Genomic DNA, 20,114 nt, shown 5'->3' on the forward strand with positions numbered 1-20,114 from the left:
GTGAGTATCCACAAAAATTGGATATGTTCTTTCCTTGCTATTATGCCCTATACTTCTTCATAAGATTATGTCTAGCAGGTAGCATCACAGATTTACTCCCAGACCCTCAAAGATATTTAAGCACTTAGATACCTTGAGGATCTGGACCTTCATTCTTATCTGTATAAACAAACTTTGGTTTCATTATAGTAATGTATATCTTTACTATGCTTCACTTCCTCTTAAAGCATAGAGGACTTTGTGTGGGCTCTCCTACACAAGTATTAGTATGGAACCTGAATCCACAATCCCTTGGCCTACGAGTAAGAGTATTTACAAATAAACACTATTGGGACTATATTATATGGTGACTAGTTTAGAAATGTTCAATGTTAACAGGAAATTTCAGTAACTGTCGATTGCTCCCTCCACCTAAACACATACCGGAGAAAACTCCTTTATTAATACTCAAAATTTACATGTTCAGTTTAAAAAGAAATATATCTCAGGCTAAAAATATTCACAGTAGAGTCAAAAATGAGGAGGAGTACTTTCAGCGTCAGCTCAACATTTTATACCACAACAAGGGCATAACACCAGATCTATTATGAATCACAACTTCTACAACCATCGCACTTGGTATGGAAAACCAACTGGCAATAAAAGTTCTTGTATCCTTCCAGAGCAAAAATATAAATCAATTAAAATAAAATGAAATAAAATAAAATAAAATAATTAAAGGTTTTGGAAATTTTCAGCTACTTATTGAAATTCATAAAATCCTCCTTTAAACTGAAAAGCCATTAGTTAATTAATTTAACCCCCAGTGACATCATGTTCAATATGCCATATATACTGTTTATCTTTCTTAAACAGTAGAGAAAAATCTGATCTCTATGAGGAACTAAGAACTTGGAGTAGCATGTGTGAGGTTATTGACTTGAACTGGGACCATTATAGAACATTTTTGCAACCAAGGTCCTGTAGTGGCACCAAATCTTGTATAAAGAGGGTCAAATAAGGTGTCTAAGACAAGGTTATGGTTTGCTGGTTATCATTATGCTATCTATATACATGTATCATTTTTGTATTTAAAGTTATAAGTATTGTCTCTATACTGTCTGTAGTTCAAACTTGTGCTATGCTTCTGGGTGACACCCCAGACAAGTTGGTGTCATCTCTGCCTAGCCTGCTTGATGGCCCATTAAGGACCATCAGCTATACAACTGACCCATTGAGAGAAGGCAGACATGCCTTGTGACTCAGCAAGGTATGCAGGGACAGGCCTATAGACAGAACTTTGAGGTTTTTCCAGGCCATGTGATGGACAGCTTGTCTTTGGAACAAAGAAAGAAAGACCACATGGCAAGAGAATATAAAAAACTGCTGCAGCTCCTCCTCTCCTCCATCAATCCTGCTTCATACCTCTGGAGGGACTTTGCTACACTGAAGCTTTGAACGAAGAACGGATTGACCCATCCCAGCTGTGGATGTACTCCAGTGACTTGATTTGAACCTGCAGTTTATTTTATTACTGCTGCAAGCCTGAACCAAGAACTTTGGCATTACTGTATGTAATTGATTCCATTTAACCAATTCTAGCTCTCATCTATATCTTTTTCCTTTTGTGAATAAACCTTTTAGATTTTAGATTCTAAAGATTTGGCAGCAGCGTGCTTTGTATATTAACCTGGGTCTACAGCTTGGTCCTTTGGGATCAAGAGAACCTTTTTTCTTTTACTGTGGTATTGGTTTTCATAACCGTTTGTCCCCATAACGAGTGGCCCTGGTGGTGATACTGGGAAACTGAGCATATAAGGGAATTGCTTGTGTGACTTGTGGTTAGCCAGTGGAGTGAAACCAAAGTCTTCTGTGTTTGGCTGGTTTGGTTTGCCTTGGTGTGCATAGAAACCCCAGCCTTGGGCTGTAACTGCCCTGCTTTAAGCAATTTGTCCTGAATTGGCACTCTCAGTTGGGTCCCGCCAGAACCAGCATCGTTACAGCATGTTGAATTGCTGAGCCAGCACATGGGAATGAGAGGGAGGGGGGATGTCTAGAGAGGCCTTGCTCTTTAGTGATGGCTACCTGCATTGCCAAGCCCTGCATCAGATGTCGTGGGAGGGAGGAGGGAAACAGCTGCCAAAGGGCTGCTACTCCCCACCCAAGCAGGTAGATGAGGTGTGGGAAGAAACCTGACTCCATTTCTGTCCATTCCACCCTTGAACCAGCCACTACCCATGCAAAGGAAGGAGGAAGCTGTGTCAGCAAAGAAAGGCTAGCATACATAGGTGCCGACTCCATGGGTGCTCCAGCCCTGGAGCACCAGGGAAAAAAATTAGCAGGTACTTAGCACCCATCAGCTGCCAAGCTCCCCCTCTTCCCCACAGTGCTGCCTGCTCACCAGCCGGCGGCCCCGCCAATCAATTCCTCTCTCTCCCTCCCAGCACCTCCCAGCCGCTGCAATTAGCCATTCCACAGCATACAGGAGGTGCTGGGAGGGAGGGGGAGGAGCAGGGTCAGGACACGCTTGGGGGGGAAGGTGTGGGGTATTGGGGGAGGGGGTGAGGTGGGGGCAGGAAGAGGTGGGGAAGATGTGGGGTATTGGGGGAAGGCATTTAGTGGGAGTGGGGGTGGGGCCATGGGTGGAGCAGGGTGGGAGTTTGGGGGAAGGGGTTGAGTGAGGGCAGAGCTGAGGGCAGAACAGGGGCAAGAAGATGCAGTGTGGGGGCCTAGGGGAAGGTGTGAAATGGGGGCAGGGGTGGACCAGGGGCAGGGCCTGGGACTGAGCACTCCCTGGGACAATTGGTGCTTATGCTAGCATACCTCATTTCTCCTCAGCAAGAGGGAAGCAAGGAATGGATTGTGACTTTCAGGATCCAGCAGTATATGGTTACAATCCAGTCCTAAATTAACATATCATTTCGTAGGGTGTGTCTACATTGCAAAAAAAGGTGTGTTCTTAACTCTGTTTAGCTATCCCAGCCATGTTAATTAACTCAGGTTAAATCAACAGTGAAGACATGGAAATTCAGCTTTAGCAATTTGAGTTAAAGCTTATAGGGGATCTTGGTTGAACTCAACCTGCTAACCAGAGTTAAAAGACAAGGTGCCTTGTCTTCACTGCTCTTTTAACATAAATTAGCTAATCTGAGTTAAGAACACACCTTTTGTTTGCAAAGTAGACACACCCTTAATTTTCTGAATCATTTTTTACATAGTTGGAGTTCATGCTAATTCTCTTACATAAATGACAAAAAAAATCCAAACTCATCCAAACCCACCTTAAAAACTCTTGCAAGTCCAAAATCTGCCACTTTGTAAACATTGTGTTCACCCACAAGGACATTCCTGGCCGCCAAATCCCGGTGGATATAGTTCTGGGATTCCAGGTAAGCCATTCCTGAGGCAACCTGAGCTGCCATGTCTATTTGTTCAAGCAGATGGACCTGTGAACCTGCATCATCTGTATCAAAGAAAAAAAAAGGTGGGATTATTGTCAATATTTACAGTGTCTCTGTGAGTTCTCAAGTTATTTAAATGTGTCAGCTGTTGGGAAAGAAAGGCCCAGTGTCTCTACTGTAAACCAAGACCATCAAGGTATGGAATAAAGAAGGAGTCCTAAAGAACGGTAAAGGTTAAGCAACTGTCTGTAAAGGTATGAAGTTAGTTTCATGCCCCTTTAAAAACAACCCCCATTCAGCATCCAGACGGAGGTCTTTTAAAAGAGCAAAAAACTAATGCAGTACTGGATTTGAGGGTATATCTCGGATGGTTGAGGCACCTCCCAACAAAGTGGCACCTACCTATTTGTGACCATGTAGGTATTTGTCTTTCCAACAGGCAAATCATCCATCATAAAGTGTGGTTAAACAATTAATATTTGTATTCACTTTTGGCAACCAAAGATTAATGAAGGGTGAGGCAAGGCCACAAATGAGAACTAGTGTCCCCAGACAAGTCTGACATAGCAATTGACCAGCTACTGTCAAGTGTAAAAGCTTCGTTTTATCTTTAGAATCCACCTGAGTGGTTCTTACTGTTAGCTATGTTGCCTCAGTGATAAAGTTCCTTGAGTTGTCCTTAAACTATGCCTTCTTTCATAGAATCTGCTGAAACAATATCTGTGCCATTTGTAAGATCAACAGCTTCCTGAAATATTAATTTAGCTCAGTCAGAGATGGTGCTCAAACAAAGTGTTAAAAGACCCCTGACCAGAGCAGGCTGGCTCAATACATGAGGGAAAGAGCCTTAGTGACTTTAATAACGGAGACCATAAATGGCCAGGCAGGTATCGAGAGATGTCACTGATGAGTTACAAATTACAACTCAGATTCAGGCCTTTTGTGGCATATTAGGCCAGATTAACTGTTGCTGGGGGAGAGATGAATTCAGACACTTCTGCACTCAGGGTGATTAACCCTGAAGGAGTGACCAACTCATTGCTATATACAATCATCACTCTTATAAGTGACATTTGAACCCAAGACCCACAACATCAGAAGCATACACACAAGCGCTTTACTGTAATAGGAAAAATATCTGCATAGCAATTCACTTCTCCAAAAACTTTCCAAATTTGAATAGTCCAATGAGATACTGCTATCCCAGTCATTTTTTGCTCTCTCTTTAAATGAGGAGTGTGGATTATCCTTCCTAGCTGCCTTGGCATTAAAGATAAAAAAGTATCAACTGCAGTTGGCAGTCTGCTGTGGCTAATGATGTCCCACTGATTCATAGTGACAGTGGATAGCACTGCGTTGAATCACTTTCTTCACTCCTGGCAGTTCATCTGCCCGAATATAGAGGACCTTGCAGTCGTTCTTTAGGAAGAGTGTTCCACACTATTGTTTGCCACTGTACTCCTCAATCTCTAAACCTTGAATTTCCTGCTTATCAGTATGTTTTGAGCTGAAAAGGTGAAAGGCTGAATTTTAATGATTAAATTAGCCCTGCCTACTTCCTCTTTGAGGTTAAACTAATTGTCATGATAATCCAACACTGAGATTATTTCCTTCTATTATTGAATCAGAAACCCTTCTCCTCCCCCACACGTGTGTTTAATAGCAGACATGACCTTTAAAACAGAAAGAAAAATCAAGCTACATGACAATTTACAGCTTAATGATTCAACATCATGAAAATCTGTCATCAGATTGTAGAACCATATAACGCAGTGCAGTTCTGCATTTGTGGATACCAACAGACACTAACTCTTATTGTTCAGTCTGTTGGACAAGAAAATAGATCCATGAATGGAGTGTGTTGCAGTTCAGGAGCATATGATACCTAAAGTGGAGTGACTAGGAGGATGCATGTGTTTTGGAATTATTCTATGCTCTTCTGAGAGTCACAATTCCCTTCCTCATCACTTCCAGCTACACAGTGCCCCATACTCATCGCTGATTGTAAATTTATAACCTAGCCTTTGTGGATTTAGGTTTGCTATCAAGTACTTTTGAAAAAAATAGTGATATTAATGCGAGGCGATGCACTCAAGCTACAGGCACTGGCAAATAAATTTACAAAACCTACCCATGACTTATTCTCTACCCTGTAAGGAAAATTTGACAGCTCCTCCTGTCCCTTGTTACTAACAATTTTACACAAACCCATCTCTTTTATAAATAATTTACTACAGGAAATGAAATATTAAAGAAAGCTCAGGGATGCATCATGATCTCACCAATCAGTCACAATGTCTTATTCAATAGACAAAAGATAGGAGAGGTTCTCACTGACAGACATATTACCAGCGTGAAATTCAATATTAAATATTTCCCCCATTTGAGACTGCAGGATTTGGTAAATCCTCACTAAATATCAAGATTGCAACAACAGGGCCACTGCACATCACAACTAATACAAATATTCATACATTTGAGACAATTTAATTTATATCTGTATTAGGAAAATATTGCTCTGGTGTGTTCCATTAATCTGCCTGGGGACAGCTCAATAATAATAATCATAAATTATACTTTAAATGTATCCAGCAGTGTTCATCAGGAAAGATCCTGAAGCACTTTAATAAACTATACATTAGGATCACTTGCCCATCACTATAATACAGCCCCCTTTGTGGTAGAACGTGACAGACCACTGTGCAGGAAACAAAATGTTTGAAGGTTGGGAAGGGGTTTAAAACAAAGAAATGAAGAATAAATTTTGAGGAGGGGAAATTTAGCCAGGGACAACATGATCACCTGATTTGCACTGCGCTGCATCCTGCCATATTTACAATAGTATGTGGCCAGACTCAGTAACACACTGGAAATGACTATTTTTCCTGGCTATCAGTGAACCTCTACCGTTGTGGACAACATCACTTCTTAAATGTTTAGGAATAGTGGGCAGAACTCTCTCCTGCACAGGTTATTCCCAGACAGAGGCATGTAAATTCCATGAGGTTCAGCCCAGTTTCCTTACTACTTTTCCATCAAGGATGATGAGGTTTCACCTGCAAATACCTGCATAGGAGACTATGGTTGGGATTTCACTTATTACACTTGCTTATCTCAGGTCAATGAACTGGAGGCATAGGTAAGGCGGCGAGTCTGTCATGGAGGTCACAGAAGTTACGGATTCCAGGACTTTCCAGGACCTCTGTAACTTCTGCAGCCAGCAGGTGCAACTGACCCCAGACCTGCCTGAGAAGCTTGGGCGGCCCTGAGGCCAGCTGCATTAGCCCTCCAGCCCAACAATGGTGGTCCTGGGCTGCCCTCCACCAGCAGTCAGCGATGGTCCCAGGCTGGCAGGGCCTCCCCGCACCATCTGCAGCAGCTGCTGCAGTTCTGGGCCCCCTGCCAGCAGCGTCGGTGACAGTCCCAGGACAGCGGGACTCCCCCGCCAGCAGCAGCGATGGCAGTCCTGGGCAAATGGGGCCGGTTCTTCCCAGCAGCCGCGGTCCTGTGCCGCCTTCCCCAGCACCAGTGGGCACAGCAGTGGGTGCCCCGAAGACCACCCCCAGCACCAGCGGGTGCCTGGAACCCCCATCCAGAGCAGCAGCTGTGCCCCCAGATCCTCCAGAACACCAAAAATGTAGTCACTGAGATATAGTACAAGTCATGGACAGGTCACAGGGCTGTGAATTTTTGTTTATTGCTTGTGACCTGTCCAGGACTTTTACTAAAAATGCCCATGACTAAATCTTAGCCTTAGGTATAGGGCAGGGATCGGCAACCTTTGGCACGTGGCCCGTCAGAGTAAGCCCTGTGGAGGGCCAAGCCGGTTTGTTTACCTGCCACGTCCACATATTCGGCTGATCGCGGCTCCCACTGGCCGCGGTTCGCCGCTCCAGGCCAATGGGGGCTGCGGTAAGCAGTGGCCAGCATATCCCTCAGCCCACATGGCAGGTAAACAAACCAGCCCAGCCCGCCAGGGACCTACCGTGGCAGTCTGTGGGCCAAAGGTTGCTGATCCCTGGCATAGAGTATCAACACAAAGCCCAAGGGCCTCTATAAAGTGAGTAAGAACCTAACTGTAAATTCTGTCTCCACTCTCCACAATTACTTTTAGGTCATTTGACAAGTCAATCGTTTCTAAACCCTTTTTGTCCTCCAATCCTAATAAATATTACAGCCTTCAGATTAAATCAGAGCACTGCACTCTTCCTCTTTATTTAGCACATTTACTAAACTACAAGCTACAGTACTATCTGAAATTAGTTTTTAGTGTTTTGCTTACTTTGGAGGTATTCTAGCAGACTTCCATATCTCATCAGCTCAGTAATAATATAAACTGGATCCTCTAAAGTGCAAACCGCATAGAGCTGTATAAGCTTTGGGTGTCTAAGGTGCTTCATTATTTGTGCCTCCCTCAGGAAGTCCTTTGGATCCATTGAATCTGAAGCAAGAATAGAGAGAAAAGAAAAAAAGAATCAGCTGATGTTAGAGGCCCAGCAACTGGTGGGAATCACTAAGATTATTTTCTGTCTCTTTGTAAAGCACACCAGCACCACAAACCTTCAGAGTTACCAGAGAAATGAATCAGTGCAGCTGAAAAAAACAATTAGGAAGTGAAACATGTCAGTTGCCTGGGAGCACAGGACTCATGTGCTATGACCCCTAGGTGTACAAATGTAAAGGTTAGTCCTTATGGGGGTGCGGGGGAGAGAGAGAGAGACATTTAATTTATAAAATAAGACACCACAGTACACGCCGTCTCAAAGAAACGTTTATGTTAATATGCAAAAGCCAGAGAACTGAATATTTAAATACTGAATTTAAAGCTTCTCTCACACAGAAAGCATCCCAAGACCAAAAACTGACTGTGGTGGGGTGTGTTATCCCTTTAAGGGACACTCTAGAGTTTACAGCCAAGGCAGCCTGCACATAATCAAGGAGCATCCTGCCTTTGGGGCTGTTCTCTATAAACAGGAAAAGGAAGCTGAGCAAGGGAGAGGTAACTACAGACTGTAGGTTCTGGGGCACTAGCTTAACCTGGACTCTAGAAATCTTATTTTCTGATTACATGGTTGGTTGCTCTTACTCAAGGCTCCAAAGTAAGGGCCTTATGAACTGGGTTATGCATCACTTGATGCCTTGGTGAAAGTGAGAAGCCTGCCTGCCTACTAGAAGTAGACTGGAGTTGGTCTGGAGGCCTTCTTAAAGAGCAGATGCTTTAATTTTTTTTTTTTTTTTAATTTTTGTTAGTTTGGTAATTGTCCTCCCCTTTCTTGGATCCTGTACACTGACTCAGGACTAAAATGCCACACCATGAATTTTGGAAACAGGCAGAGTTGTCTTAAATGGCCTCTGAAATTCCTTAAATGGCAAAATCAATTCAATTTTGCAGTTTTACTCAACTTGCCAGTGCTGCTGGATGCCCAAATATTAGCAATAGCTAGAAATACTTTTATCATTGTCAGTTACATAAGTGTTTATACTAACCCACTTGGATATGTGGAAGTATAACATTGTATAAGTATAAGATTGTGTAAAGGGACATGCTGGATACATTGTATATGAGAGGGCATGCCAAAACATGTTACAAAGTATCTGAGGGAGCACACGCAGGGACAATTAGCTTTTGAATGGAGAAGCAATTATGATAGAGCCAGCACGTCTAAGAAGCAGGCATCGGAATGGAAGGTGTGAAGGCCAATTAGTTAAGTTAACTGGAAGCTGTTAAAGGAGATTGTTAAGGGTGGCAGGTAATTGAAGATATGTGACTGGTCTCAGGGATCTCGAAGGGTGGTGACTAAAATCTTTTTCTTCTTTTGTCTGTAACTTCTCTGTAACTTGTTCTCCAGCAAGCTGTATAAATTAAGAGACACAAGCCCCACTTGGGGGGCTCACTTCTAAATGTATTAGCAGAGAAGCTTTGCTAATAAAACAGAGTGGTCTGATAAATTGTGAGTCTGAGTCAAACTTTGACAGATACAGACCTAACACCATGGTGATCCATTTGTTTATCACCTTCAGGCTACACTACTGCAACTCACTACCCTTGGAGCTGACCCTGAAGGCTATCTATTCAAAAGCTGCAATATGTGTGGCATGAGATGTTCTGCTCTTAAAGTAAATTAAGAACACATGACTCTTGTGGTTCACTTTCTCATCAGCTGCCAGATCAATTCAAGACCCAATCCAAGGTCCTGGTCTCCATTTTTAACTCAGGGACCACTAAATTATGAACTGCACTTCAGAGGGTCACTTCACTATTACAGAGAAGGCTGAACTGAGTCTTCCCACAGGGCAAGACATAATGTTTTACAAAGGAATTTTTTAATATAACTAATGTCATAAAATCACCCCAACTCTTTCAAGCCAGCTGCTGGGATCTAACCAGTTTAAAATAGCAACTGGAACAGAGATAGAAATGGAGTTCTTCCTGCTAGAGGGATAACCATGGACAGTTTAGAATATATATATATATATATATATATACACACACACACACACACACACTTTTGTGTATCTATCTAGCTATATATTTCCCTCTGGAATAAGCATAAATAGTTGGTTTGTCTATATATACTCCTTTTGTTTTCTTTTAAGACTTACTTTTTATTTAGAAATAACAACAAACCTTGCTGTTTGATCCCCATAACCTTGTAACTCTTGCATTATAGTTAATCATAATAAGCAGGTAGGGATTTAGCCGAAAACAGTCTGTCCTCATTAATATACTAATCTGAGATATCTACTATAGCAGGATCAGAGAGATTGCCTGAGGTAGAAGTTGAGCAGTCTGTCACAGGGACTAGTCCCTGAGGGGATCAGGAACCCAGAATACCTATAACAGGCTCCGCTAAGGAGAATGAGTCAACTCAGATCCACCTATGGGCCTAAGTAATTAGGAGACAAGGTGGATGAGATAATATCTTTTATTGGACTGGCTTCTGTTGGAGAAAGAGACAAGCTTTAGAACTACGCAGAGTTCTTCTTCAGGTCTGGGAAAGGTACTCAGAGTGTTACAGCTAAATGCAAGGTGGAACAGATAGTTTAGCATAAGTAGTTAGAATATATTATCAGGGACCATTCAACGTGAAGTGGCCTGTTAGCCCCCTTGTAGTGAAAGGACAAAAAAGGGGGGTTAGTGAATTACAGATTGTTGTAATAAGCCATAAATCCAGTGTCTTTATTAAGAGCATCATTTTTAGTGTCTAGCAAAACTAAGAATTTAAGCTCGCAGGCTCATCTTTTGAAAGTGTGGTGCAGGTTTCCTTTGAGGATGAGGGCTAAGAGCTGAGAGATCAGATTTAGTGACCATTTTGTACAAAGTGTTCACCCACAGGTAATAGGGTGTCTTTGTCTTTTATCATTTTCCTGTGTGAGCTCATTCAAGAACGTAGTGATTGTCCGGTTTCACCCACATAGAACCTAAGTAATCGGGTGACAGTTAATTAACTAAGGAGTACGTGGGCCTAATAAAAGCTTATGAGGGCTCAGTCAGAAAACCCAGAAAAGAAGAACCTCCTGAGGAGAGACACTCCTCAGGGAACTGGGCAGGAAGCTACACCCAGTGTTCCTAAAGAACAGAGGCTCACGGAAGAAGGAAGAGGCCCAGAGAGAAAGTGTTCCCAGGCAAGGGACCAAAGCAGCCCAAGGGAATGAACTAGGCATGGGACTTCCTGGGGAGTCACTAGGGACTGGCTCAGCAAAGGACAACACATTGGGTGGGGGTGGAAGAGACGCTGGTATCCGGCTGAACACCCAGCAGAGACCCAAACTCCTAGCAGGGAATCCAGCCTGGGAGTGCTTCAGGGCTAGAGGGACTAAAACATAAAAGTGATTATTGCAGGGGCAGAGTTCCAATGGAGTAGCTGATTGAAACTATCATTTTGTTTCATGTTGTTGTTTTCCTGTTAAATAAATGAAACCCTCTAAAGAGGGTGCTCTTTAATATTGGAAAGCCTTCTTTGATTTATTTATGCCCAGGGTATGGGGAAACTGAAACAAGGGCTCATCTGCCGACCACCAGAGTGACCTCCATGCTATTTATAAAGTCACAGAAACAAAGTAAAGTTTGCCCAATAAAAATTAACAGAAATGCTTGTTTTATTCAGTTTTGGTTAGAAGGATCCTCTGGTAAATAAACTGCAATAGATTTCTTTGAGAAAGATCACAGAGATTAAATATTATTGAAATACTGTTTGTCAAATAGTTGGGATGAACTGAAGAAGATTAAACAAGAGAGTGTGCTGAGGAAATGGGTAAAAGGAATTTCAGAAGCAGACAATTGTCCATGAGGTGGTGATGTCATAGGAATGGTTTCAGGGCAGATGGAGGTAGCTAGTCTGAGAGGGATTATTATTATTGCTACAGTAGTGCCTAGAAGGCCCATTGAGCTCAGTATGGTATAGACAGATAGTAAGACAATCCCATTCCCAAAGACTTTACAATCTAAAAAGACAAAGGTTGGGAGGGGAAACAGACAAAGAGAGGCAAAGTGACTTGCCCAAGATTGCACAGCAGGTCATTGGCAGAGCCAGGAATAGAAACAACATCTCCTGGCTAGTGCCCTACCCACTGGAGTATACTGTGTCTCAGATACCCAATGGACAGTTGGAATCAATAAGACCAGACTGTGGAGTGAATGATAACTTTAAGACTTACTGCATTCACTGTCCAAGAAGGTACTATTGTGTTCTGCTGCATATTTCACAAGAAAGCCTGCTGAGTATCTGTTGCAACTCTTTCCCTGTAAGTGCCTAAAAAGTCACAGCCTCTGTTAGGCAGAGTCAAAGATAAAGAAAAATATAACAGAGCACATGAGGAAATCTCGGAAGAAAGAAACTGCTGCTACTATTTTCTTTTAGAGTTGTTGTGATTACTGCTTGTTTCAACAAAATTCTATAGTTCCAGGCCGACTGGCCTAAAGGTGAGTCAGCATAGTCACTGTGGCCTGGAAACAATAATGTGACAAGGGAACCCTTATTTCCCAGCTGTAGTGTCATTCGTGGGCTGACAAAACTCTTATTGCCAGAAGCCTGAACATTGCTGTTCTTGGCCTGCGTCCTGTAGTCCCTAGTGTAACTTTTCAACGCAAGATGGTTTATGCTTGTGCACCTGCATGCCCCCAGTGGACACTTTGTCTTTTTCTGTACAATGTAAACAGTTACAAGAATGTGTTGCTAAAACTTTCATTTGAAGTTTTAAGTGACTGTGTTTTCAGTCATGCCCCAATAGACCTTCTTTGTCTTCCTGTCTGTCCAACATACATTGCCTTCTGAGATCAGAGAGATTGCATTAAGAACCAGGATTGAAGTGGAAAGCATTGACAAATGTTCTCCTGGGGTTTTACTCTTGGGCAGTACTATTTTCAGTGAATGAGGCTAATTTTGGCCATGACATAGTTTTGCCATCTCATAGGAAAGAAAATAAAAACAGTATGGACATTAGCAGGGAGTGGCTGGCCAACACAGCCAAGTTGGTGTCAAAGCAGTGTATAAACAGTTGTGAAAAATGACATGACAGTTTATGCTATCTTCACAAATGAGGCTGGCACCAAATAAAAGAATTTCAAATAATGATGAATTCATAAAATATATTAAAGATGTTTCACAAGCCTCTGTATTACTTTAATCAAAAGCCTCCTGTTTAAATAGGAATCTTCTGACTCTCTCAGTGAAGTTAATGGAAACCCTGTGTAAATGTAAAGACTATAGACAAATCATCTTGACATTTTGAAGGGCTCCATAATCCACCATTGGCAGGATCAGAAATCAGTTTTCAAATGGTCAGGAAAAACTGATTCAGAATCCATATGGATTCATCTTCTGATCCTCCTAATAATACAACATGCAGTGTTGAACGATCACCTTTAACTCCTCCCCCATTCCCTCTGGAGACACTGTCACTTCTTTGTCTTTTATTCTATGATAGCTTTTTGTCTGTACAATTTATTAATTCTGGCTGATGTTACAAAGTTATAATTATGAAATTATTGTATCCAAGAGTTCTGCTATATGGAAGTTGAATTGACCACCTGCTGGCACAGGGTACAGCATGTGCCTACCAAACCAAGGACAATGGGTGATTCTGAAACCTTAACTACTGTACTCTGACCAAACAATGGGTATGCTAAGGAGCTGAAGCTAGTTGCTCCAATTTGTCTGCATGATGGGGGGGAGTGAAAAATTCTGAAACAAGAAAAAAGGACAGAGGTGGCAAAGCAAGGAGGAAGAAGGGGAAAGGCTTTTCATAGACAGAGGAAGCTTTGGGCAGGAGAGAGGAAGAGAACAGGCGTGCTTTCGTAGAAGGGAGCTCTGGTGTAACAGCAGTACCAGACATGGTCAGAAAATCTAGCTGCACTAGAGAAGGCTCCATGACTCTGATGAGAAACTCTGAGCTGCAAGGGAAGGATCCCAGATACCCCAGAGGATTCTGCCCAAGCCCAAAAAACTACAGAGTGGTGAGGAAACTGAGGCAGAAAAAGTGTATACAGGTGTGTTTATTATTTTGTCTAGATTTCTGTATAGCTCGTGCTGTTAAGTAAAGAGTAATTGTGTTTTAGAATCCTGTGCATAGTTTGTCTGTTTGTTTTCACTGTTATGTACCCCTGAAGAGGTAAACTGTAATCCAGAAGGCTCAGACCTTTGATGGCATTCTGTGGAATATGCAGGAGTCACCGGGGAGGCTTGTGGAAAATGGCACATGGGGCCCCACTGCCAAGATAGGTTTCAGACACAGGGTCTGTACTGGATTGAGTTCCTAGAGGCCCAAAGCCAGGCACAGCACCTAAACTCTGCATAGCTCCAGCAAGCTACAGCACATGGGATTCAATGTTTGGATCTCTTCATCATAGTCTGAGTATCCAGCAGGAGGAGCATGACTAGATCTGTGACATGTTACTGCATTCCTATACCCAACACAGTTCCATTCATACTAGGGGGCCTAGGGTAAAATTTTCAAAAGTGGCTTAGGAGCCTAAGTCTAACTGTAAGTCAAGGGGTGCTTTTGGAACTCTTACCCCAAATTTTCTATGGCATCAGATTTGTATATGTGCGCCACTTGCATATGCAAACATCTTGTTCTTATTTATGATTTATATAAAGTGTGTAAGTGCTTTATAGACATGTAAAAATATACATCCTTCTGAATAATTTATTATGTAAAAAGACAATTTATAAAAGAGATGATTTAAAATGTATTTATTTGACTCCACCCCTAAATTCTTTTTATTTGCATATACCATGCTTAATGGCCTCTACTTTCTCTATTTTTACAATTGCCTTTTTTTCTCACTTTTAAATGTTATATAGACATTAACAATCATTTTAAGGCTGGTCTATTTTTAGTACATACACCGGTCTGTTTAATCCCAGGCCTATTTCATTTTAACTCAGAACTAAGGAGTTGCACAATAATTAATGTCATATTTCTGACCTGTAAGGAATGCTGAATAATGAAGCTTGGCATAAACTCAGTTTGGTGCTCGACTGGTAGTTTACAAGTACCAGGAATAATAATCATTATAACACAAAGATAATAATGTCTTACATTTACATATCACCTTTCATCCTGCATTATTGTACACATTAAATATTCTGAAACCACCTCCTTCATCACTGAAACCTAGCCCATCTGCGTGGCATGCAGCTATGTTTTAATAATGTACAATAGTAGACAACAGTTTGATAGGAAGTGAGGAAGAATAAGGCATTCAACTGAAATTGCAGGGAGAATTTAGGTTGTGATAATCTAACTACCCACTGATTTTGTACAGGACATCAGCTTTATACTCCCCGCGCCCGTCCGCCCTAAAAACAACACCTCCAGTATCTCAATGTTTGTTCACACCATGTTAGGAAATTGGCTTAGGGAAAGATTCACCAGTACCACTTCCTGCAGCATTCTGGGAATTAGATTTTCCTGGAGCTGGGAGGTCTTCCAGCAATGGAAACATTTTAAAAGGATTTTTTAAAAGAATTGTTGAAAAAATGTAGTACACATAGAAAAGAGTCCCAAGAGTGATTTGAGAGATGGAGAAAATGCCTTACAGTAAGACACTTAAAGAATTTAATCTACTTAGTTTATCAAAAAAAGATTGAGAGGTGACTTGATTAGTGTATAAGCACCTTCACATGGAGTAAGTATTGGGTGTGAAAGTGGAGTAGAGAAAAGTATACCAATGGCTAGAAATAGAAGGCAGACACATTCAAATTAGTAATTAGGCACACATTTTTAACAGTGAAGATGAATAACGGTTGGAACAAACTACCAAGAGAAATGGTGGATTCACCATCATTTGATGCTTTCAGCATTTCATGCTTTCATCATGACTGGATGCCTTTCTGAAAGTTATGCTTTAGTCAACGACAAGTCATTGGGCTCAATACAGGGCTAACTAGGTGAAGTTTAATGGCCTGTGATATATAAGAGGAAATACCAGATAACATAATGGTCAATTCTGGCTTTTTTTTCTATATGTCTATGAAGACCATTATATCTCTGTATTCTAAGTGTGAAGAATCAGTATGTGTCCCAGAATATAACAAACTTAATGTCAAAACTCATGAACTACAGAGGCCATTCCCCAATTGCCTTTATATTAAGATGAAGTAAATTACCACATCTGGCTTCTGTTACATTTTTATTAATACCAAACTAAGCTTTTATCATTTTGATTAGGGTATTTTAAATTGTTTAAATCAATATATCTGATGGAGATTGCTGAAATTATGAAAGTAAGTTTTGGAAACCCAATGTGCTAGGACATTAAAATATGGAGGTTTCAGAATGGGGGTAGGACATTTTTACAAAAAAAGTTAATCTCTTAGCCCTAGTCTACACTGGGGGTGAGGGTTGACCTAAGATACGCAACTTCAGCTACGCAAACAGTGTAGCTGAAGTCAGTGTATCTTCGGTCGACTTACCTGGCTGTGAGGACGGTGGAGAGTTGACCGCTGCCGCTTCCCCATCGACTCCGCTTCTGCCTCTCACGAGCTGGAGTTCCGGAGTCGATGGGGAGCGCATTCGGGGATCGATTTATCTCGTCTAGACAAGATGCGATAAATCGATCCCCAATAGATCGATCACTACCCGCCGATCCATCTGGTAGTGAAGACCTGCCCAAAGAAAAATCTGCTGTAGTGTTCTGAACACAGCATCTTGTTATCACAATACTTTGTCTTTACTGTAGAATACTGTGATATTTTATAAGGTATATCAATAATAGAATCACAGGGCCCAAACCCACTCCTTCCATTGACTTAAACAAGAGCTGGACCACACCATAGAAAACAGAGATGGAGAAGATGAATTAAACCATGTCACCCATTTCCTGAGCCAGAGCAGAACAATATCTATAATATATTAGCTATGGCTTTGTCCAATCTAATTTTAAATATCAGAGGTAAAGTCTTCCACCACTCCACACTGCTATGCTTCTATTATCATAGAATCATAGAATCATAGAATATCAGGGTTGGAAGGGACCCCTGAAGGTCATCTAGTCCAACCCCCTGCTCAAAGCAGGACCAATTCCCAGTTAAACCATCCCAGCCAGAGCTTTGTCAAGCCTGACCTTAAAAACCTCTAAGGAAGGAGATTCTACCACCTCCCTAGGTAACGCATTCCAGTGTTTCACCACCCTCTTAGTGAAAAAGTTTTTCCTAATATCCAATCTAAACCTCCCCCACTGCAACTTGAGACCATTACTCCTCGTTCTGTCATCTGCTACCATTGAGAACAGTCTAGAGCCATCCTCTTTGGAACCCCCTTTCAGGTAGTTGAAAGCAGCTATCAAATCCCCCCTCATTCTTCTCTTCTGCAGGCTAAACAATCCCAGCTCCCTCAGCCTCTCCTCATAACTCAAGTGTTCCAGTCCCCTAATCATTTTTGTTGCCCTTCGCTGGACTCTCTCCAGTTTATCCACATCCTTCATGAAGTGTGGGGCCCAAAACTGGACACTGTACTCCAGATGAGGCCTCACCAATGTCGAATAGAGGGGAACGATCACGTCCCTCGATCTGCTCGCTATGCCCCTACTTATACATCCCAAAATGCCATTGGCCTTCTTGGCAACAAGGGCACACTGCTGACTCATATCCAGCTTCTCGTCCACTGTCACCCCTAGGTCCTTTTCCGCAGAACTGCTGCATAGCCATTCGGTCCCTAGTCTGTAGCTGTGCATTGGGTTCTTCTGTCCTAAGTGCAGGACCCTGCACTTATCCTTATTGAACCTCATCAGATTTCTTTTGGCCCAATCCTCCAATTTGTCTAGGTCCTTCTGTATCCTATCCCTCCCCTCCAGCGTATCTACCACTCCTCCCAGTTTAGTATCATCCGCAAATTTGCTGAGAGTGCAATCCACACCATCCTCCAGATCATTTATGAAGATATTGAACAAAACCGGCCCCAGGACCGACCCTTGGGGTACTCCACTTGATACCGGCTGCCAACTAGATATGGAGCCATTGATCACTACCCGTTGAGCCCGACAATCTAGCCAGCTTTCTACCCACCTTGTAGTGCATTCATCCAGCCCATACTTCCTTAACTTGCTGACAAGAATACTGTGGGAGACCGTGTCAAAAGCTTTGCTAAAGTCAAGAAACAATACATCCACTGCTTTCCCTTCATCCACAGAACCAGTAATCTCATCATAAAAGGCGATTAGATTTGTCAGGCATGACCTTCCCTTGGTGAATCCATGCTGGCTGTTCCTGATCACTTTCCTCTCATGCAAGTGCTTCAGGATTGATTCTTTGAGGACCTGCTCCATGATTTTTCCAGGGACTGAGGTGAGGCTGACTGGCCTGTAGTTCCCAGGATCCTCCTTCTTCCCTTTTTTAAAGATTGGCACTACATTAGCCTTTTTCCAGTCATCCGGGACTTCCCCCGTTCGCCACGAGTTTTGAAAGATAATGGCCAATGGCTCTGCAATCACAGCCGCCAGTTCCTTCAGCACTCTCAGATGCAACTCGTCCGGCCCCATGGACTTGTGCACGTCCAGCTTTTCTAAATAGTCCCTAACCACCTCTATCTCCACAGAGGGCTGGCCATCTCTTCCCCATTTTGTGATGCCCAGCGCAGCAGTCTGGGAGAGTTGCCAGAGTTGCAACATAAACTACAGTTCTTTGCTAACTACAGTGTAAAATTTTCAATTTTATCTAACAAATCTACTGCAGTTTATTTATGCGATCATCTTTTATTGCCTTATTATCTATGTAGCAATAAGTGGCTTCTGGGATTGATGAATCACCAATGTGAAGCTGCAAATGTTTAACCAATCTCCACGGCCCTTTCCTATGATTAGGAACCAATCATAAACATAAAAACTGAAGCAGAAATCCCTTCCTCATTTTCTTCCCTTGTGATAATGGGGTAATACTGTGCTGTGTTTCTCAAGCTTTCCAGTGACAACTGTGGGGATGTAGCTAGGATTGACGAACTGATCAATAGTCAAGGGATTGATCTCAGTGGAAAGGAGTAGTGTGGCTGAACATGTGAAAACCAATCTCTTTCAGAAAGGAATAAGGGCTGATTATCTGGCCTCTCACCTTCTTTGTTGTACAATTTAAGTGGTACCAAAAGTGGTATCAGCCAAACAAATAACTGAATGACCTATCGTTCCTGATAGCTTTTAACAAATTAGTAGGGAGAGTTTAGTTAGGACTAGGGGGGCCGATGTGTTTCTATGTTGCTCTATCAGTTCTGATTCCAGTATTAAAAGGGAAGCTTGTTTCATGGAGAAGTGAATAATATATAATGCATCATTAATATGCAGATCTCAGCACACTTTATATAGGTTGGAAAACAGTACTCCCATTTTACAGGGGGCGAGACTGAAGCAGAGAGAGAGGAAGGTCAAAATGTTTTTTAAAAGGTGCTAATTTTGGATGCCTGAAGTGGCCATTGATTTTGGGTGTTCAACTTAAAATACCTTCCACCTGATTTTCAAAGGTGCTGAGCACTGACATTCCCATCATGGGACTGGGGATGCTGAGCACCTTTGAGCTTGGGCATTCAGTTAGGGCATTCAAGATCACTGGTCACTTTAATGAAAAGACAGAGAAAGAGATTAGTCTTACTCTCGCTGTACCTTAATTTTTGTCTATGTAAAATGGATGGCTTCCAGCATTACCAAAGACAACAAAGAGATGAAATATTGAGTTAATATAGTAGAAAAATCAAATATAGGGGCCACATTATGCATTCTGCTGTTAAATGCAGGGTAGCAAGGGAAGTGGAATATCTGTTAAAATGGCCCAAAATCTGTTAAAGGGGAGAGAAGGTAACATGACACCATCCTCTTCTCAAACCCCAATGAAGTCCTTTCAGGTGAATAACACACATTTGGGGCTCTAAGCTTTTTTTTCAGTTTTGTTTTGTAAGTTGTCTTCTAATGATCCTGGGTTCACAATGCAAAAGGTCCTGATAACGGATCATACTTGTAAAATAATCAGAGAGGCCAGGGTGCATCATCAGGAGCCTACTGATTATGTGCACTTGAAGAATAGGGAAGAAATTGTATGTCGCCATTCCAAAAAAAACAAAAAAAAGTGAAAAATAATGAGGACAGATATCCCACACACCCTAAAATCTTAAGTCCCTCAGTGGGACTTTCCTGAATCAGAGCCATTAGAACCTCACAAATGCTTTGTGAATGAAAGAAAATGTATTATGATCTCTCTCTTTTTTTTTTAAATGTTTATATCAACTGTGCTTGGTTTTGTTATCAATGTG

The 20,114-nt window shown here is 42.0% G+C and overlaps 1 protein-coding gene across 1 annotated transcript in view; it reads right to left on the reverse strand.

Moving 5' to 3' along the window:
• Window positions 1-20,114, reverse strand: part of FRK (fyn related Src family tyrosine kinase) — a 79,004-nt gene that overhangs the window by 9,539 nt on the left and 49,351 nt on the right. Inside the window, exons 5-6 of the mRNA XM_073337107.2 lie at window positions 7,663-7,821; window positions 3,261-3,442 (exon numbers count right to left, since the gene is read on the reverse strand). Of these exons, the coding sequence (XP_073193208.2) occupies window positions 3,261-3,442; window positions 7,663-7,821 (341 nt within the window). The remainder of the gene's footprint in view (window positions 1-3,260; window positions 3,443-7,662; window positions 7,822-20,114) is intronic.

This window comes from Lepidochelys kempii, chromosome 3 (genome assembly GCF_965140285.1).
Source record: "Lepidochelys kempii isolate rLepKem1 chromosome 3, rLepKem1.hap1, whole genome shotgun sequence".
Classification (NCBI taxonomy): Eukaryota; Metazoa; Chordata; order Testudines; family Cheloniidae; genus Lepidochelys; species Lepidochelys kempii.